Below are 17977 nucleotides of genomic sequence, written 5' to 3'. Positions count from 1 at the left end.
ATATTAATTAGTATCATTGCTAATCCTTAAGCAGAAAGGTCAAGAACTGAGTGGGCACCAGGACTGACAACCCTTTATTTCTAAAGGAGTCTTTCTGGAAGAGGTCCCAGGAAGGTGGGTGGTACATAACATCCTACAATGTTGCCCTGTTGCCAACATTTTTTTCCAGTTTCAAGTGTTTGGCAATTTCTTGAAGACAATTCAAGGCACTAATGATTTCCCAGAAATTTACATCAAACTGTTTCAGTTGGGACATAACATGCATATTTCTTTTTGTGGGATCTGGAGATTTAAATATAGTCTTCAAGTGCTGTAACTAAATGAAACTAAACTAAAATCCATGACCCAGAGGGCTGATGTCAAACAGGACTAGCCTCGGAACTTATGGATTTGCCATCTAAAGTGCTCAAAAGGCATTTGAGAGTTAAAAGCAATAGGGAGCTTTAGCATTGTAAATCTATTAATTTATAGATATTCTCAGGCAATTTCTGATGTCAAGCTTGAACATTGTGCTTAATGTGATTGTGCAGTTTCAGTTCTGATGACATTAAACAAATTTCTGTCTTCATCCTAGGCTAAGGGTCATGGACAGAGTCAGGATTCATGCATACCATGTTACTTTGGTTTCTGTTTATACATCACTTCATGTCCATGGTTCTTAGGGCTAGCTAGTGAACTTCAAATCTATGGCGTACACAATTCGTGACATAATGGCTGTGTAGAAAGTGCTATTGTTTTCAGCTTTATGCATAATCCAGCTCTACAATTCCATTGCAATTTTCAGCTCACATGCTCATGGCCATTGGCAGACTACTTATCCTTCTGAAACTGGACTACTTCACATTTGCTTGGAACTCCTTTGGAAATGGCCACAGCAACTACAGACTGTTCTTCCTACAACACTACCCTATTATTTCAGATGAGCTCTTGAAAGGCAGCTTACCAGGATTTAAATTTGAAAGATACTTTGAAACATACTTTTGTAATTTCAAGTCATTTCTGAAAAGCTGCACAGTACACTAACAATTTATTACTGAAGTGACATCAGTGACAGAGGGATCATTTTTGAGTTGGTCCTCTTTGTTTGGAACTGGTTTGATCAGAACTAGTAGTCTAAAATTTTAAAGAATGGATATAATAAATAGCAACCAGGTGCTCAGTCTGCTCATGAGTAAGACTCATCAGGACACTCAGACAAAATGCAGAGGTCAGTTCAGAAGGTCAAGCAACTTTCTATTGTCTCAAATGTTCCTAGAGGGTGAGATGCTGAGTGATATTTCACTGAGTGCTTAGTCCTTTGATTACAAGTAGCAGAGTCTTGGTTATGGTGACACAGAATCTCAACTACTGAGCATGGAAGACCTGAAGATGCATTAACTTGTATTTCTTCCTGAAAAAACTGCTTGTGATTCATAAACAGGTCATTAAGCTAAGACTATTAGCTTTCCCCAATTTCATTCACACTGCTGCAATTCATCTGGTATCAAATAAATATTTCTTTTCGCAGTCTTCCAGCACACAGTACAGTCACTGACTTGTACCACTTGCATCCATTTTAAACACACTTAAGAATGTACCCAGACTTGATGTGAAGAGATAGGACTTTTTACCACTTTTCTAAGAAGCTGGTTTCAAATGACAATTTTCCCATGCCATTAAAAATTTCAGATTCCTTCTGTAGTTTGAATTTCTCTGGTATTAATACTTTTTTTCCCCCTTGCTTATTTAAATATTCTTTTTAGGGTCTGATTTTTTCTAGTCCCTAGATAAAACACTTTTATTTTATTTTGTAGAAGGCAAAGAGGTTCAGCTTTATCCTTCTCATTTGCTCAAATTAGGACTTTTTTCTAACCCAAGAAATCTTTTTCCTAACCCAAGAAATCTTTTTCCTATATTCTCCCCACTAATTCAGAATCATAAAAAAAAAATAAATACAATAACAACAGCTACTAATGCTGCATAAAGTATTTCAACATTAGTCTTGTCTATGCAATATATTGGAGTAACTGTTGCTTTGTGGACCTATTTAACTACACTCAAGTAACAAAAGATTGAATTAACTGGTTTTGCTACTGCTCTCCATGGAAAACTTTAATCCAGTTGTTTGGTCCCTTTAGAACTTAATCCTTCCAGATCTCCATGGCATATTGGTCAGATGTAGCTGGATTTCTTTTGTTATGAATAAACTAACTTTTGTTATGACAAATCTCTGAAATTACTTTCAGATCCAACAAATGTGCAAAACTACTTTAGGCAAGGCTAACCAGTGCAATAGGGGCGTGGATTCCATCCCGTTTCAGTGCATTGTGCCTCTGATCTTTCACCGTATGCGTATCCACGATCACAGGCAAACTGCAGGTATTCAGACTTCCTGTAAGTCTGCTTTGCAGAATGTACACGTCCATGCAGAATTTCTGGCACATCACAGATGACCTCTGAAATTGAGAAAGCCAAAAATACATACATTTTTGCTTATTTTTATTTGCTAAGAATAAATTCCTACCAGAATATAATTTAGGATTTTTGATTGCTTGGTTTGGCTTCTTCTAAATTTGAATGCATAAAAACTTTTGCATTTGGAAACTTTAAAAATTATTTAGGAACTCTTCAATGACCTGATTGTGGGTTCCAAGCAGGGACAACAGCATCAGCTGCAAATTAGTTTGTGAGACACAAGACACATTTCAGGGCTTTGCTTTGGATTTTAATGGATCTCATAATCAATATACAAGGCAGAGGACATTCCAAAATAAGTAAGTAGGCTAGCTGGAATTTAGGGTTTTCCATTTTTCAGATCATTTAATTTCTTTGTAATTTCAAGCAAACCTAAAGCTCTCTCATAGCCAGCAGAGGATTAGTTAAATCATGACATCAAAAGGAAAAAAAGTATTAAATTGTCTGGAAAACTGACAGTAGAAGGTTAAATTATCTATAAAAGAACATCAGCATTCCCAGCTCCTTGCCAAACCCAGTAAAACCACCAAGATCTTGCCGTTTCCAAAAAATGCATTCATAAAGGCAGAAAATATTCAAGGATTAGATTCCTAGGTCACAGAGCAGGACACCAAAGAGTTCTCTTGGATTCCTTTGCTGAATTTACTTTGTCTTTAGGATGAAAAAATAGCTCAGTGGAACTGTCATTGTTTAATAAAATTCACTACATTCGGTAAATGTTATAAGCATATATGTTTAATGCCAGTTTATGCTGTGCAAAAAAGCAGCAAAATCATAGAATCATAAAATAAATCAGGTTGGAAGAGACCTCAAAGATCATTGAGTCCAACCCTACCGTCGTTACTAGACCATGTCACTCAGTGCCGCATCCAGTCTCATCTTGAAAATCTCCAGGGATGGTGAATCCACCACCTCCCCGGGCAGCACATTCCAATGCCTGACTACTCTCTGTAAAAATCTCTACCTAATATATGCAGCACTGAAATTGCAAACAAACCACAGATATATGTGCTATCCTGGCCTATGTACTCTTCTCTTCTAAACACATACTTCCCGATCAGATAACATAGAAGTCATCTAAAAAAACCTTGATGGTTACCATAATCTTCCTGGGATTCATTCTTACATACTGACAATCCAATCCCATGATCATCTCCCGCTAGTGCAAATCCCAGGCAAGGCAGCGTGGGGTTGACTGGTTTGAAAAGTAATTTTGCAGAAAATATGTTAGTAGTCCTGATGGTCAAGATGAACAGGGGCCAGTAATGTGCCTTTGCAGCAAACAAAGAGAACAGCATCCTGGGCTCCACTGGGAAGAGTGTTGCCAGCAGATCGAATGAAGAGACACTTCCCTTCTACGTCTGTCCAGGTCTGAACTTCACAATAGAGGACAGATATGGACATACTGGGGCAGATTCAGTGAAGGAACATGAAAATAACTAAGGGATTGCAAAAATTGACAGAGAAAAAGAGGCCATGAAAATAACTAAGGGATTGCAAAAACTGACAGAAAAAGAGGTTAAGAGAGTCTAGAAGGCTTGGAGGAGGAAGGAGGGTCTTTTTCATATGTGTAGATTCCTGACTCTGATATGAAAATAACTAAGGGATTGCAAAAACTGACAGAAAAAGAGGTTAAGAGAGTCTAGAAGGCTTGGAGGAGGAAGGAGGGTCTTTTTCATATGTGTAGATTCCTGACTCTGATGGGGCAGGCCAAATATGATATATGTGTAGATTCCTGAGGGGGCAGGCAGAAGCAAATATGATGGAATCAGACCCTTCTCTTTAGCAACCAGCCATACTATGAGAAGCAATGGCCATCAATTGAAATACAGGAAATACCACTTAAACATTTTTACTTGAAAGTGTTCAAACACAGTAATGGATTAGCCAGAGAGGCTTGGAGATATTTAAGAGCTGACTGAACATGGCCTCGAGCAACTTGCCCTAGCTAACTGCTTCGAGGAACTTTCAGAGGTCCCTTCCAACCTCACCTATTCTGTGATTCTATGATTCTGTAAAAACTAAACATGAACCTTCTTACTTGTCAAAACACATCAGTGTGAAGAAAGAGAAGTCCATCATGATTGCTTTGTATTCTATATACCCTAAGAATTAAAATCCTACTTGTTTATTTAACTTGGTTCACAGAATCAAAATTGTTTTTAATTGCTTTGGTTAAATCAACACTGATGTGACTGAATCTTATGTAGACACACCAAAGTTATTTTCAAATAATTTGACTGCAGCTGGGCAAAACATACAACTTGTAGCAAAAATGTGGAACAGATGGTCTATTATGACTATATTAGCACCCAATATTATTCTGTTTCTTATCCTACATCTTCATATGTGCAATAGAGATTGCTTACAGACAAAGTATGCTTAATTGCTGTGAAATAAAGTGAAATCTTTGTAGCTTCCCATATGGTAACCAGTCCTAAGTGCCTGTGAGAATAAAGCTTCTTAATTACATATATGAAATAGCATCCTTTTTACCTTTGCACTGAGGCACATCACTGCTCCATTTTCCATTAGAAGAGCAAATTACAGATTCAGCTCCAACAAGGTGGTAGTCTGCATTACACTCAAAATTTACAACCTGGCCAAAGTAATATTCTTGGTCTAGATCAAATACACCAGTCATAACTATTTTTCCATTTTCTGGTGCCTGTAGAGGTAAACACTTAACCACTGGAAAAATAAAAGAAAACAAAAGGAAGAGAAAAAAAAAGCCATTTTGAGGTCTATTCTGTAAAATAAATTGTCACACAAAAAAAATTAAAATAGAGAAAACTCACTATAGTGTCGTTACACATTTAAAAAATACACACTCTAGTTATACATTCAGATACCATTTGCAGCAGATAGAATACAAACCTGTAAGCAAATAGACAGACTGTCATAGGAAGAAGCTTGTAGATCAGCTCTTGTCATCCTGTTCTCTGCCCTTGAAGGTTAAACACAGAGCACCCACTGAAGTAGATGACCTCTTGAGGTCTCACCCAATGTAAATTATCCTATGATCCTGTGCATTCTATGGATGGTTAGATGAGCCTTGACTGACACATAAGGCCATTTAAATTTGCCAAAATTAGCTCGTTCAGAGCTGTACCAAACTGAAATTGCTATAGACAGATATCTGGAAAAATGTTGTGTTACAGACTGACTACAACAGTTCAGTTATTAACTAAAATCCTAGTTAAGGACATCAGAACAATTATAAACACAGTGTCAGCCATAAATTTAGACTTGTTGTACCTCCCAATTTTGTGCCTGCAGAAAAAGGAAGAATTGACGTATGCCACCAGATTTCTCTTGTTAAAGGGGAAATGCCTATCAAAGCTCATTGTTAAATGTTCACATAGATATTACTTAGCATGTATGAAAGTGGCTGATATTTTATCTATCAAGACTCCCACTTCTTTCTGAAAACATCCACCACTGTATAAGTCTTTCCCATGAACTTATATTCTGTATTCTATGTTCTTCACATTTAGGACGTTATACAAATTCTTTCATAGACAGTCCTGTTGCGATGAAAACTCAACCACAAAAGAAAAATCTTATGGAGACTTAGAAATTGCAGTATCTTGGTGACATGTGACAAAATTGTTGGAAAACATTTCTCTGTACTGTGCAGACAGACCTGTATGCCTAAATTTGAGGACACTCAAAATCCCGTATACTAATTGTGAAGTATCTGAGTTCGAGGAAATGTCAAAGCACAGACGAGAAACTAGATAAGAGAAAGATACCTACTTTCATTTGATTTTTAGAGAATGTTTCCCGACATCAGACGCTTAACATATAGAAAAAAAAGTCACCATGGCCCACATATGTTAATATAGGCCGGTTAAAAATTATCTCTGAGAAGAAAGAAACCTTATTTTTATAATCATACAGGTTGGAAACTGGTGAAAAAGTTTCCAAAATCAGAGAAGCAGCATCTGAGCCACCTGGTCCATTAAGTCTTGATACTTGAGTTTCTCTTGCTCTCTTCTTACTTACAGAAAGTCTTCCACAGTGTGCTAACTGGGAGAAGAACTTGTAACAAAATCTTAATCGTTAGAATATTCACAAGAGTGGAGGAGGAAACTAGCTAAAAACACACAAGCCTTCACCTAAGTTTGAAAAGCATCATCCTGGCAACCATGTTTTGCAGGCAGCAACTCTATCAGGGTCTTTAGGTGAGGCACAGCTTTAAGCCAGCCTGGAAGTGACAGGACACCATTTCATGAATGGTTTTTTAACAAAAGCTTGAGTGTTTATTGGATTAAAATAGCTGAGCAGTCATTGTAAGAGTTTCACTGCTGCCTAACCTGAATTTAAACATACGTGAATTAATACTAGTAAAGTGATCACAGACATGTTCTAGACAGTGTCAGACAAACAAAAGACAGTCTAATAGAGAATTAAATGTCAAACTCCATTTACCTTCACAATGAGGGATGTCATTGCTCCATCCATCTGCCTGACACTCACGGTAATTTCTTGGGCTGAGCATCTGGTATCTTACCAAATAAAAAGTAAACAATGCTAAAACACAGTCTTGTTATGTGACAGAAACAGCACTGCTGCTGTTTTTGAAGCAAAGGAAGGAAGTTTCAGATGTTCCAGCACACACTAAATAAAATGTGACAAAACTGAGTAGTTTTTTGACCTGCATCTTCCCTATTTGTTTTCTTATAATTGTATATGGGAAAATATAAAATAAAATCAGAAAGTAGGAAGCAATAACAAACGTTGACTACATAACAAATAACCTAGGGGTAATTTACACAGTCAATAGCAAGCAGAGTAAAACTTCCATTGCATGTGTTCTAGTATGACTAAAAGCCTTGTGATAGCACCCACGAAGGACTTAATCCAAACCATATGTGTGCCATGCTTTGATAAGCTACTATTATCTTAGTTTGAGGGCAGCATGGCCACAATGCCATGGCTTCTGCTTGGTCTGAAATGCAGTCAAGGAACAGTTAGTGTGAAATGACAGTGGGGAGCTGAAGTTAAAGCATTAAGGAGAATATTGATTTTGGAACTTTGTGCAACTCAGACTAGATTCCAGTAATGTAACAACTGCAGAAGCATGGCTGTACCATTTGTGTTTCAAGAGAAAAGAATCTAGTCATAGGCATATTTAACCAAGCACAATACTATCTGTTGGACTTGCTGCAGTTTCCACTGGAGAAGATCAATAGACGAGGAAGAGAAAAATTTATTTTGAGCATGCAGTGTTAAAGAGTAAAATAAATACCAGAAATATCTTCCTTCAAACATTTTTAACAATACATTTCACTTCACAATGCACAAAAATGATTGAGGCAGGATTGGTGAGCTGTGGTTCTGAAGTGGAGACCCTGTTGTATGGCCTAAGGACTTCTCTAATACGACAGTATCCTGGTTGTCTACTGAGAGCATGTATTCCATTATACAGAGCTGCACTTCCATCTGAACTGGCTAGCTGGTGCAGCCATGATGCAGCTTTACAGACAGGCCACTATTTTTGTTTTCTACTCAGACAGACATGATTTCAAGTTAGCTACAGCCCTAAGCATCTTAGACAATTTGGATGACAGCTTCAACTGCATGAATTCAGTCACTCCAATAGCACCAGACAGAAGAAGGTTATTTTTAGTATTACTGTAATTGCAGAAATTCAAATTAATAAGTAAGCATTAAATATTAGCAAGATGCAGCTGCATTACAGAGAAAAAAATCTATAACTGACACTATAATTAACACTTTATGTTAATTCCCATACACTGAATTAAACAAGTATTACCCATCATTACATCTGTACTCAACTCTGGCACCAAATACAAATTCTTTTCCACTGGTAAGTTCAAAGAAACCAAACTCAGTATCTCCAGGATGTCCACAGGGCTTGTCTGGTTAAAGAAAAAAAAAGACAAAGAAAAAAAAACTTACTTACACCATACATAGGAATGTGAAAGATAACACTTTTCCAGTATTTAGTAGCGATAAAGGGCTGCAAGTAAAAAATGCTCAGCACTAGTTTGATTAGCCTCCCCTTCTTTTATCACTATTGTAATTGAGAATATACTGCAGTATGGATCTGCTAATTCAAAAACCCCAAGAAACCTCCAAAGAAATTAGCAGGCTTCATTCCTTTAAAAAGAGTGAAAACATCTTAAGTTTTATGATAAATTGATTGCAGCTTTTCAGACACCTATGACATAAATTGGTCCAAAGCCCCCACTACAGAATCCATTCATGATGGAAACGAAATTTTCTGTCTGACAGGGATTGTGCTGAGTAAAGAGGGATGACCTGAGGCCACAGAAGTCTTTTGGTCCTGAGTGCATTGGCTCAAAGGATTTTCATTATGATCTGACCCTAACTATTTGCTCCGTGTTATCAAGAGAATGGCAAAGATGAACATACCACCCCTCTACTTCACACTCCCTTTTGATGCTATAATACAGACTGCAAAACAAACTGCGTAGCTAAAACCTGTTAACCCTTCTTAGAAGAAATCTTTCCTGGTCCTTGCTGACCAAGGCAATTAATTTCTTGGGGCATATCAACATCTTTGTTTTTTGCCAACGAAGAGCTGTTGTCCAGCAGAGCCAATACCAGTGGCTGCAGGATGGACCACTGTGACAAGGCTGAGCTAGTCAGTGGTGGTAGTAATGCCTCTGTGATAACATAATCAAGAAGGAAAGAAAGTTGTTGCGCAGAAGTAATAGCGGCCAGAGAGAAGTGAGAATATGTGAGAGGAACAACTCTGCAGACACCAAGGGCAGCGGAGAAGAAGGGTGAGGAGGCACTCCAGGCACTGGAGCTGAGGATCCCCTGTGGCCTGTGGTGAAGACCATGCTGAAGCAGCTGTGCCCCTGCAGCCCATGGAGGTTAACAGGGTACAGAGATCCACCTGCAGCCCATGCAGGAGACCCACACCAGAGCAGGTGGACTCCTGAAGAAAGCTGTGAACTCATCGGGAGCCCTTGCTAGAGCAAGTTCATGGCAGGGACCTGCAAACCCATGGAGATAGAAGACCCACACTGAAGCAGGTTTCCTGTTAGGACTTGTGATCCTGTGGGGGACCTGTGTTTGAGCTGTGCCTGAGGGACTGGACTGCACCCTGTGGAGAGTGACCCACACTGCAGCAGTTTGTGGAGAACTGCAGCCCACGGGAAGGACTCGCATTGGAGAAGTTCAAGGAGAGCTGTTCCCTGTGGGAGGGACCCCATGCTGGAGCAGGGCAAGGAGTCCTCTCCCTGAGAACAGTGGCAGAAAACACGTGTGATGAACTGATCATAGGCCCCACTCCCTGTCTCCCTGTGCCACTTTGGGGGAGGAGGTAGAGTTGGGAAGGAGGGAGGGGTGGGGGAATGTGGTGTTTTAAGGTCTGTATTATTTTCTCATTATCCTACTTTGATCTTGTTAGTAATAAAATCACTTGATCTCCCCAGACTGAGTCTGTTTTGCCTGTGATGGTATTCAATGAATGATCTCTCCTGGTCCTTTTCTCAACCCATGAACTTTCCATTATATTTTCTCTCCACTGTTTGTTTGCAGAGGGGACTGAGAACACAGCTTTGGTGGCTGTGTGACATCCAGCCAGGGTCAACCCACTACAGCCCTAAACCCGCTCCAGTGGGGTTCAGAGAAAACCGACAACTCGTGATCCTTTGCTGTCTGGTGTGGCCTATCCTGCAAAGGGAATATGTTCCCCTAGCCTGTGGCAGAGCATCCCTTCTCCTCTTCTGCCCGCTCCTTGCCGGTGGCAGCAGCTGCTCACTGGGTGGCAGTATTTGCTAAAACATGGTGCTGAAAACAGCACCAAATTTTGTATAATTTGAAACATCCGTGTTCACTGAGTAGTTACACAAATACACCTAAACCCCGAGGTGGTAACTAAATAAAAAATGTAAAATGAACTAGTAGCAACTTTATCATTAATTCTTATTCATGATTTCTATTCATCCCTGTTCGAATGACACCTGGGATGCAATTTTATATTATCAAACCAAGCATTTACATTCTACTAGCAAAAAGCTTTGTTTAAGATATGCAAGAAAAAACCCTCATGTTTCTGAAATTCCTTTGCGTTGAAAACTCATTTATTACAGAAAAGAAGTATGTGCTGACTAGCAACAATAAACTTTAGTTTCTGCACTAATGAATTCTGCATAAGCATGTGAGGTACTTCTAAACTCTTAACACTGTATACTAGAGATAATAAATAGCAGTTCTCATCCTAATTTTGAATTGCAGTTTAAAAGAACAGGCAAGGGAAAATAATTTCTCACTTCCAAGAAATTATGTCTTTCCTAGAACGAAATTGTCATAGACATAAGTTGCCCCTTGATTTGCATTCCGAAGCTAGGTTAGTGCTTTACTCTGCTGAGAGTTTAAATTTCAGCTGCATTAGACATTTAATAAAATTTTGGAAGGAAGCTTCTAAGAACCAGTCTTAACATAAGTTGTATTAACAAGTTTGGCCTAGAGTAAGATCTGTAAAGAAAAATAAATAAATCCTTTGATCTGGAGAAAAGGAACAGGAAACAAATATTTCTCTGAGGATATGTACTTTTTAGGATGACATTTTCAAGAATACTAAAAGAAGTAAGTGACAGGTAAAGATACAAAATGGCAATTTCACATTGACATCATTGACAAGAAATGTGATCTGCCAGGTTAAATGTCTGCACATATTTTGCATAGATACTTACTTTTGCATTCTGTTAGTGGTCTCTGTTGTACCCATGCTCCATTAACACACTGAAATGTGATTCGTCCTAGTTTCATATATCCAGGCCGACAAGTGTATGTTACTTCAGTACCATGTGGATAGGGAGGTTTGTCCCATCTTTTAGTAGGCACTTCTTTAACCCTCCTAGGAGGAGGTTCTTCACAAGCTAAAAAATTTAAATAAAAATATTCATGACTGAAGCACATGCTACAAACACTAAAGTAATTTTACAATAGAAACTGTAGCAAGAAATCCTGGGGACATTTGTGATCAAACCAGCATATGTTTTCTACTTAATCAGCACAAAATAGGAAACTGCCAAGAATCCAATAGGAATAGGAAAATGCCAAGAATTTTGTAGGAATATGAATAGACATTTAGAAGGACATGAGAATAGCCAAGCAAGTGCCAAGAAACCACACAGGACAGTGATGAGTCATGAAACAGTTACAAGACTGAGATGAGATTGGTGCCCTGGTTCTAACCACAGACACCTCCTACCTTTCCATCTGCAGGAGCTGCTCCATGCCTGTCCTTCCATTATCACAGAGAACAGCACTGTGCATTCTGTAGAATTTCCTTTCAATCTTCTCCAGCCACTACCACCTTTACTGACCTTAATTTCATGTAAGTTCTGTCAAATCTCCTCTCACCTTGACTTTGTCTAAACTTTTTCTCCAGGCTCAGATCACCTAATACTCCTAAACTTATTTCCTCTTGTCCATGAGATTACTTGTAAGTTACTTATTACATTATATAATTAATTCAGTATATTCACTTTGACGCTTTTTAGCTTCAAAGCATTTTAACTCAGTTTGGGGAGTGGATGGTGTTGTCTGATATTTCTTATTAACTCAATATGTTACAGTCCTTCCCCAAAAGCTCCTTCCTGGGCCTTCTTCAGTGCACACAAAATGTACAGCCAAGCCCATATGAGTTACATCAAATGAGCCTGAATTAATTTTATTAAGAAGTTCCTCAACAGCTTGAGAATGAGAAAAGTCAGACTAAAGGGGAAAGAAACAAATGTTGGGAAGCTGTTAATGAAAGACTAAATGATTTTAAGAAATAATTTTGTTGTTGTTTATAATAATTGACCTGATTTCAGTGATGACATTTTCCATACTTGGGTGACTGAAATATACTTATTTGAGGCTTTATCCAGAGTAGCAGAACCTGAACAGTGTAGCTAATTACATGAAGATCTGTTTTACATCTGGACGTAAAAGGTGAGAATTAATCAAGAACAAATGAAACACCCCCTGAGAAATGAAGCCTTGGAAAAGAAATGACATCTCTATATAGAAAATAAATGGGAAAAGAAATGTCCACCAGGGAAGGAAATTCCTTAGTGAGTAGATTCATTACTCAGCAGAGACCTGGCAGAGAATTCCTCTCACCAGTTAGCTGTAGGGCCACACGTTTGAGAAAGCAGTAATACCCTCACTGAAGCTTTCTCATGGGTTTCAGGGTGCTGACCAAACATAGGACAAGAAAAATATTGAGGATCTTTCCTCATGGGAGGGATGTGGCATTATAGCTTACTGAACTACACTGCAGAAACCACAACTGCAGATTAAGTAGCTGGGAATTCTGACACAAAGTGAGCAGACTAAATGCTCATTTTTCCACATCACAGTGCAGAAAGTGAATTTTACTTGATTTGTACAAAGACATGCCCTCGAGCACTGACTCTCTATTTCATTCAGGGGAGATCATACCAAATTAGGGGCATAATTTTATAAAATTGTTTAAATATCAGGAAAAAATATTTGTTACAAGAAAAAACCTCCACTGTATAATTTTAAGTGTTCTGTATGGCATTTTGAAAATATAAAGAAAATGATGTTAAATTTGAGATCTAACAACTTTACTTTGGCTGTTTTGAGTAGCCAGAAGAATGAGTCAAGCTTTGGTGCTAAAGGAAGTGTATGCCTACATGTTCACATTTTTTGCAACTACTTTAATAAGTATGCTCCTTCCTACAAATAATTACATCTGAATGACAACCATTTCTCCTGTGCACTAGAGGGTACTACCCTGCTATCATAATGTAATAGGGGCTTATACTTTTCTTAGCAAGATTAAAACACATTCACTTTCTAACAGCAGTTTTGCAAGATGCAGGAATAAGCGAAAAGAGCAGGAACCCTCTAGCTAGTTCTTTCATTCAAATGTGCTAAAAATGGTTAGTTAACCCAAAAATGTTCTTTGTACTGGTGTGCAAAGGATTTTTTTTTCTAATTCCACGTATTTTTATTAGACCCCTTTGGAATTAGGACTTTCAGTTGTCAAGCTGAGAGAGCACACTGAATTCTGTGATTTAAAAAATAGACAATTGAATAGAGGGAGATGCTTCTCTGCTCTATTCCTCCTTCTGAGTTGCATTCTATTTTCAGTGTTGTGCAGAATGGGGCCTCTTACCTACTCCTTGGTGACATTTAAAACAAAAAAAAGGCATGAAAGATAATCTCCTCAGTCTCTATCATTACTAAGACATGTTTCTTTCTGAATTTTATCTCCAATCTGACTGTTCTTTCCCACTCCAGCCCTGATGTCAGACTATGTGTTACCATCAAGTGTCACAGTATGTAAGTATATATGTTTCTGACTACAGTTAATTACTGGGGGTTTTTAAAATGTAGTTTATTAGTAGCTTGAGGTGAAGAAATCTGCTGACAGGATGCACTTCAAGACTGTATTAATTACATCATACACTAACCCAGGATGCACTTCAAGACTGTATTAATTGCATCATACACTAACCATATATATATATACTCACCAGCACTGTGAGGGGTTTATTTCTATACTAGGAATCATGCACTACATGCATACCTTCAAATCCTCTAGTGAGAGACCAGGAGAGGTGGAATTAATCACTCAGTATTTACATGTGAATTGGCCTCAGTTAGAAATAGCTCAAGCAGCTTTCTTTTTGCCATTATACTGGTAGCAACTTCCATAAAGTCAAACACAAACTACAAATCCAAGCAGAACTACATTTTTAGCCCTTGTGCGAAAGCCCAGCTCTTGGAACAACCCACGCAGACTTTCCACATGCAGCTTGAACTAAGAATCCTGCATGACCCATGGTAAAAGTTGTCCTGGATAAGTCCAATCTTGCTACATTTACATTCCTTTGCAATCTCCCTGACCAAAAGAAAGCATTGTGAATACAAAGTACAAATTCAGGCAAACTTACTTTTCAAGTTCCAGGACATATCTGAATTTCTTTGCAAACAAATTAGACTTGATTAGTTGCTTTGGAAAACTATTTATTATAAGTATATTTAATTTAGATCATTAAATATAATAAAATTGATTTCTGCAATTTTCTTATTTTTCAATTTTTCAAAGTAAAATTCATCAGACTCTTTCGATTAATAAGGTCTTCACCTAAAATTGAAAACTACCTGAACCAAGCAAAGACACACTAGCTCAAAACCACACAGTACCCTTTTCTCAATGGTTTCTGTAAACAAACTCAGGCAGAAAGCAAAAAAATTACTAAGCGTACATTAAGCAATATAAACACAAATCAAGAAAAATAAATTGAACAGAGAAACAGAAAATATCAGAGGCTTCTGAAAAGATATGCAGAATACTTAGCTGCCTCTTTAAACAAGTACTAAAGCACACCTGTAGGCATTTATCTCAGTGCATAGACTAAAATCAGCCTGCCAGTCAACAGATATTTTATAAACTTTTCAGTCAATCTAGTAATCATTTGTCTTTCTCAGATCATCTCACAGATTATTCCAGACAGAGAGAAATTCACATGTATGGAATATTTTCTCTTTTAATATACCAGTTGATTATTGGTTTCAGATGTTAGAATAATTAATAAACATAACTAATAAAAAATTTGCTGTCTGATTCTGGTTTATAGTGACAGTAACCATTAAAAACTTTGGGCAACAGATTAATAACAGCAGTAATTATCCAAATAAATAGGTGGAATAATACCTATGACAGGGTACTAAACACTAAAGGTGCTGAATACTGCCAAAGAAATTTCAATCATTGTTGTTAGAAGTTCATTAAAAAAGGCTAGAATGACTTTACATATTGGTTTGATTACCATCTTCACATACAGTTTAAGAAACAGGTTTGGGTTTATTTTTTTTCACATTAAATCTTACCTCTTTCTGCAGAACAATACATCCAACATAAGAGCAGAGTTGCATAGCCCAGGAACAACATTCTAGAGATTCAGATACTCAGCAAACACATTTGGTATTGTAGCCTACTTTCTGTGATTTCTTTGTGTTATTTCCACTCCTGTGTTACTCACTAACTGCGCCAGGGACTGACCTTGCAAAACATTTATACTTTGATTTCAGCAGTCACTTCCCCTAACTCTCTTGCAACACACAAGGGTTTCTTTTTTTTCCTCCCCCTCTCTAAACCTTGATAAATGAGCAAACAAACAAATGCCTGGCAATTTAGGTTGACACATTCCTTCCCTGTGCTCTGCTTGTTTTTACATCATAACTCTTTTTTTTCTCCAGATTTTTCCCTTTCATACTCATATATATATTTATTTCTTTTTGTATTTAAAAGAAGTTTTACAAATAAGTTATTTTGTGATTCCTTGTGTCTTGCATGTCTAGTTAGAAAACAAATTCACATTAACAGTGCGTAAAAATTAACTTTCCTATACATACAACTCAAGATCTATGTTGAAAACAACCAAAATTAAAAGCAAACAAAAATACCGAGGGACTTAGTGGGCATTCACTGGTTTTTATAGAAGGTAACCAACACCCAGAGCAAATTGATCAAATTCTTGCTTAAATAAACCTAGGCCATGTAGAAGCACTTGTTTCAATATCACATGAGAAATGATGAGATGGAGAAGAAGTGAAAGAATTCTAAGATAGATAATTAACTTTACAAAGAAAAAGATTATGCAGAAAGAAGAACTATATGGCAAAGTGGGCAAAGAGAGGAGCTTCTCATGGATTCATGTAAGCAACAGTCTTATTAATAGATTCATGAAATGTCTTGGCTTTATAAGTTCCCTGCAGTGGAAACATAGATCATATGAAGATAATGGAGATGAAGAATTAGGAAAAAAAGATGTGATAGTACAAAATGCTCAAAGGAGATGGACATAAAACAGCCGCAGATCAAATACCCCATAGTGGTGATGTCTGACTGGCACGGCATATACATAGATCTGTCTTGTGTGTGCTCCAAAAACCCCACATAACATACCCTTAAAATCCCTGGCTTAGTTAGCAAACTGCTGTAGGATAAAAAGTAGTGTGTCTACAGAACAGATCTCAAATCAAACCTGAATTCTAAAGCATTTAAAGCAGTTAACATTTTTTCTCTTCTTAAAATGCAGCTGGAATTAATTACCTTTTTAATTTTGTTTATATTTTTTTTTGGCCTGGGTTGTGTTTTCAGTCACCATTTCCAAGAAATGGTCTTAGAACTGGAGAATGAGAGCTGGAAAAACATTGAGACAGATTGCTCAGAGGCTTGAATTCCAACCCAGCGACAGTGGCTCAAACCAATTAGCTGTAAAACTCCATGCTGCAGGCATGAGTTCTGTAATTTCTCCAGTTTTAAATGTTGTATCTTCTGATGTCATGAAGCTCAGACTGGCTCAGGTCTTGTCAAACTGCTTTTGGGTGATTAAACCACTTGCCAGATTATTATGGGCTTGAAATACAGTCAAAGGTAAGTGCAACTACAGCTGAGCTTAAACTAGGATTGAAATGGCAATGCTAAAACTACTTAAGCCAAATCTCCTATGAATAAATTTCAGCTGAAAATTAGAAGACTCACCTACCCTAGTGAAACTTTGAAGCAATATTTGTATAGGCATAATGTAGGCCTATACAATTAAACCATCTTCAATCACAAAGCAAGGGACCAGACTCTGTCCTTTGCAGTCTTGTGTTTATCTTCTTAAGCCATTGATTAAGCTTACTCTAACCACATGGAAATAAAATCAGGAACTTGATCCTTCTTCCCTTCCTCACCTCTTCCATAGGCTATCAATTCAAAATTAATGCCTTTAGTCATGTCTGACTTTGTTTAGGCATCTCCAGCCTCTAAAAAAAACAGAGCACATAGGCAAACTGGACCTCTGAGGCAGGCAGAAAAAAGTTCTCTCTAGGGTACCCTTACCTCCTACTCATAAGAAATGCAGAAACATCTAAGTAGTTGTGCAACTAAAGACAGCTGGATTTTATTTAAGAAGCAGAGCCATTGCTTTGAGAACTGGTGTGACCACACTCAAATATTGCTCTGAATACAGCCAGAGAGCCAAAATATCACCACATATTCCCTGTAGAACCAAAAGTGCACATCAAGATAGAAGATCACAGGAAAGTACAGGTTGGAAGGGACCTCAGGAAGCTGTCTTGACCAAAACTCATGCACAAAGTAGAGTTAGTATGAAGTCAGAATAAGTCAATCAAGACTTTATTAATTCCCTACTCAACTTGGAGGCTTGACATCAAAATTCAGTGTTTGTTCAAATGGGAATAATTTTGAGAACAGTGTTTGGAAGTCATTTTGTGTTAGGAAGACAGATCTGAGGAATTCAGTGTATTCCATAGGGAACTAAGGATGACCAGCAATAGAAGCTTAATCAGCCACTGGTGAAAGAGCATTTCTGACCAGTATAATTTCAGCATGCTCTGACAGCATGCTTGCTGTCACACTAGAGTTTAATGATATCATTACAGCCTGCAGAATTCAGTCACTGCTTTGCCTAACAATCTTCATGGAAGTGTCCTATCCCACTCTACCAATAGTGAGAATATCTTCTCATTGTCAACA

General features: G+C 37.8%; 1 protein-coding gene across 1 annotated transcript; it reads right to left on the bottom strand.

Annotated features, from left to right (window-relative positions):
- Positions 1-2264: 2264 nt before the first annotated feature.
- LOC103810723 (complement factor H-like) lies at positions 2265-11339 on the bottom strand (the record flags this gene model as incomplete). Its single annotated transcript, XM_009083639.1, has 6 exons — positions 2265-2435; positions 3554-3649; positions 4951-5145; positions 6889-6965; positions 8237-8342; positions 11154-11339. Coding segments are annotated over 6 exons (831 nt in total), but the record flags the coding sequence as incomplete, so codon positions are not given.
- Between the last annotated feature and the right edge of the window lie 6638 nt (positions 11340-17977).

Source organism: Acanthisitta chloris, unplaced genomic scaffold (genome assembly GCF_000695815.1).
Source record: "Acanthisitta chloris isolate BGI_N310 unplaced genomic scaffold, ASM69581v1 scaffold24391, whole genome shotgun sequence".
NCBI lineage: Eukaryota > Metazoa > Chordata > Aves > Passeriformes > Acanthisittidae > Acanthisitta > Acanthisitta chloris.
This window is presented reverse-complemented; position numbering and strand designations above follow the sequence as displayed.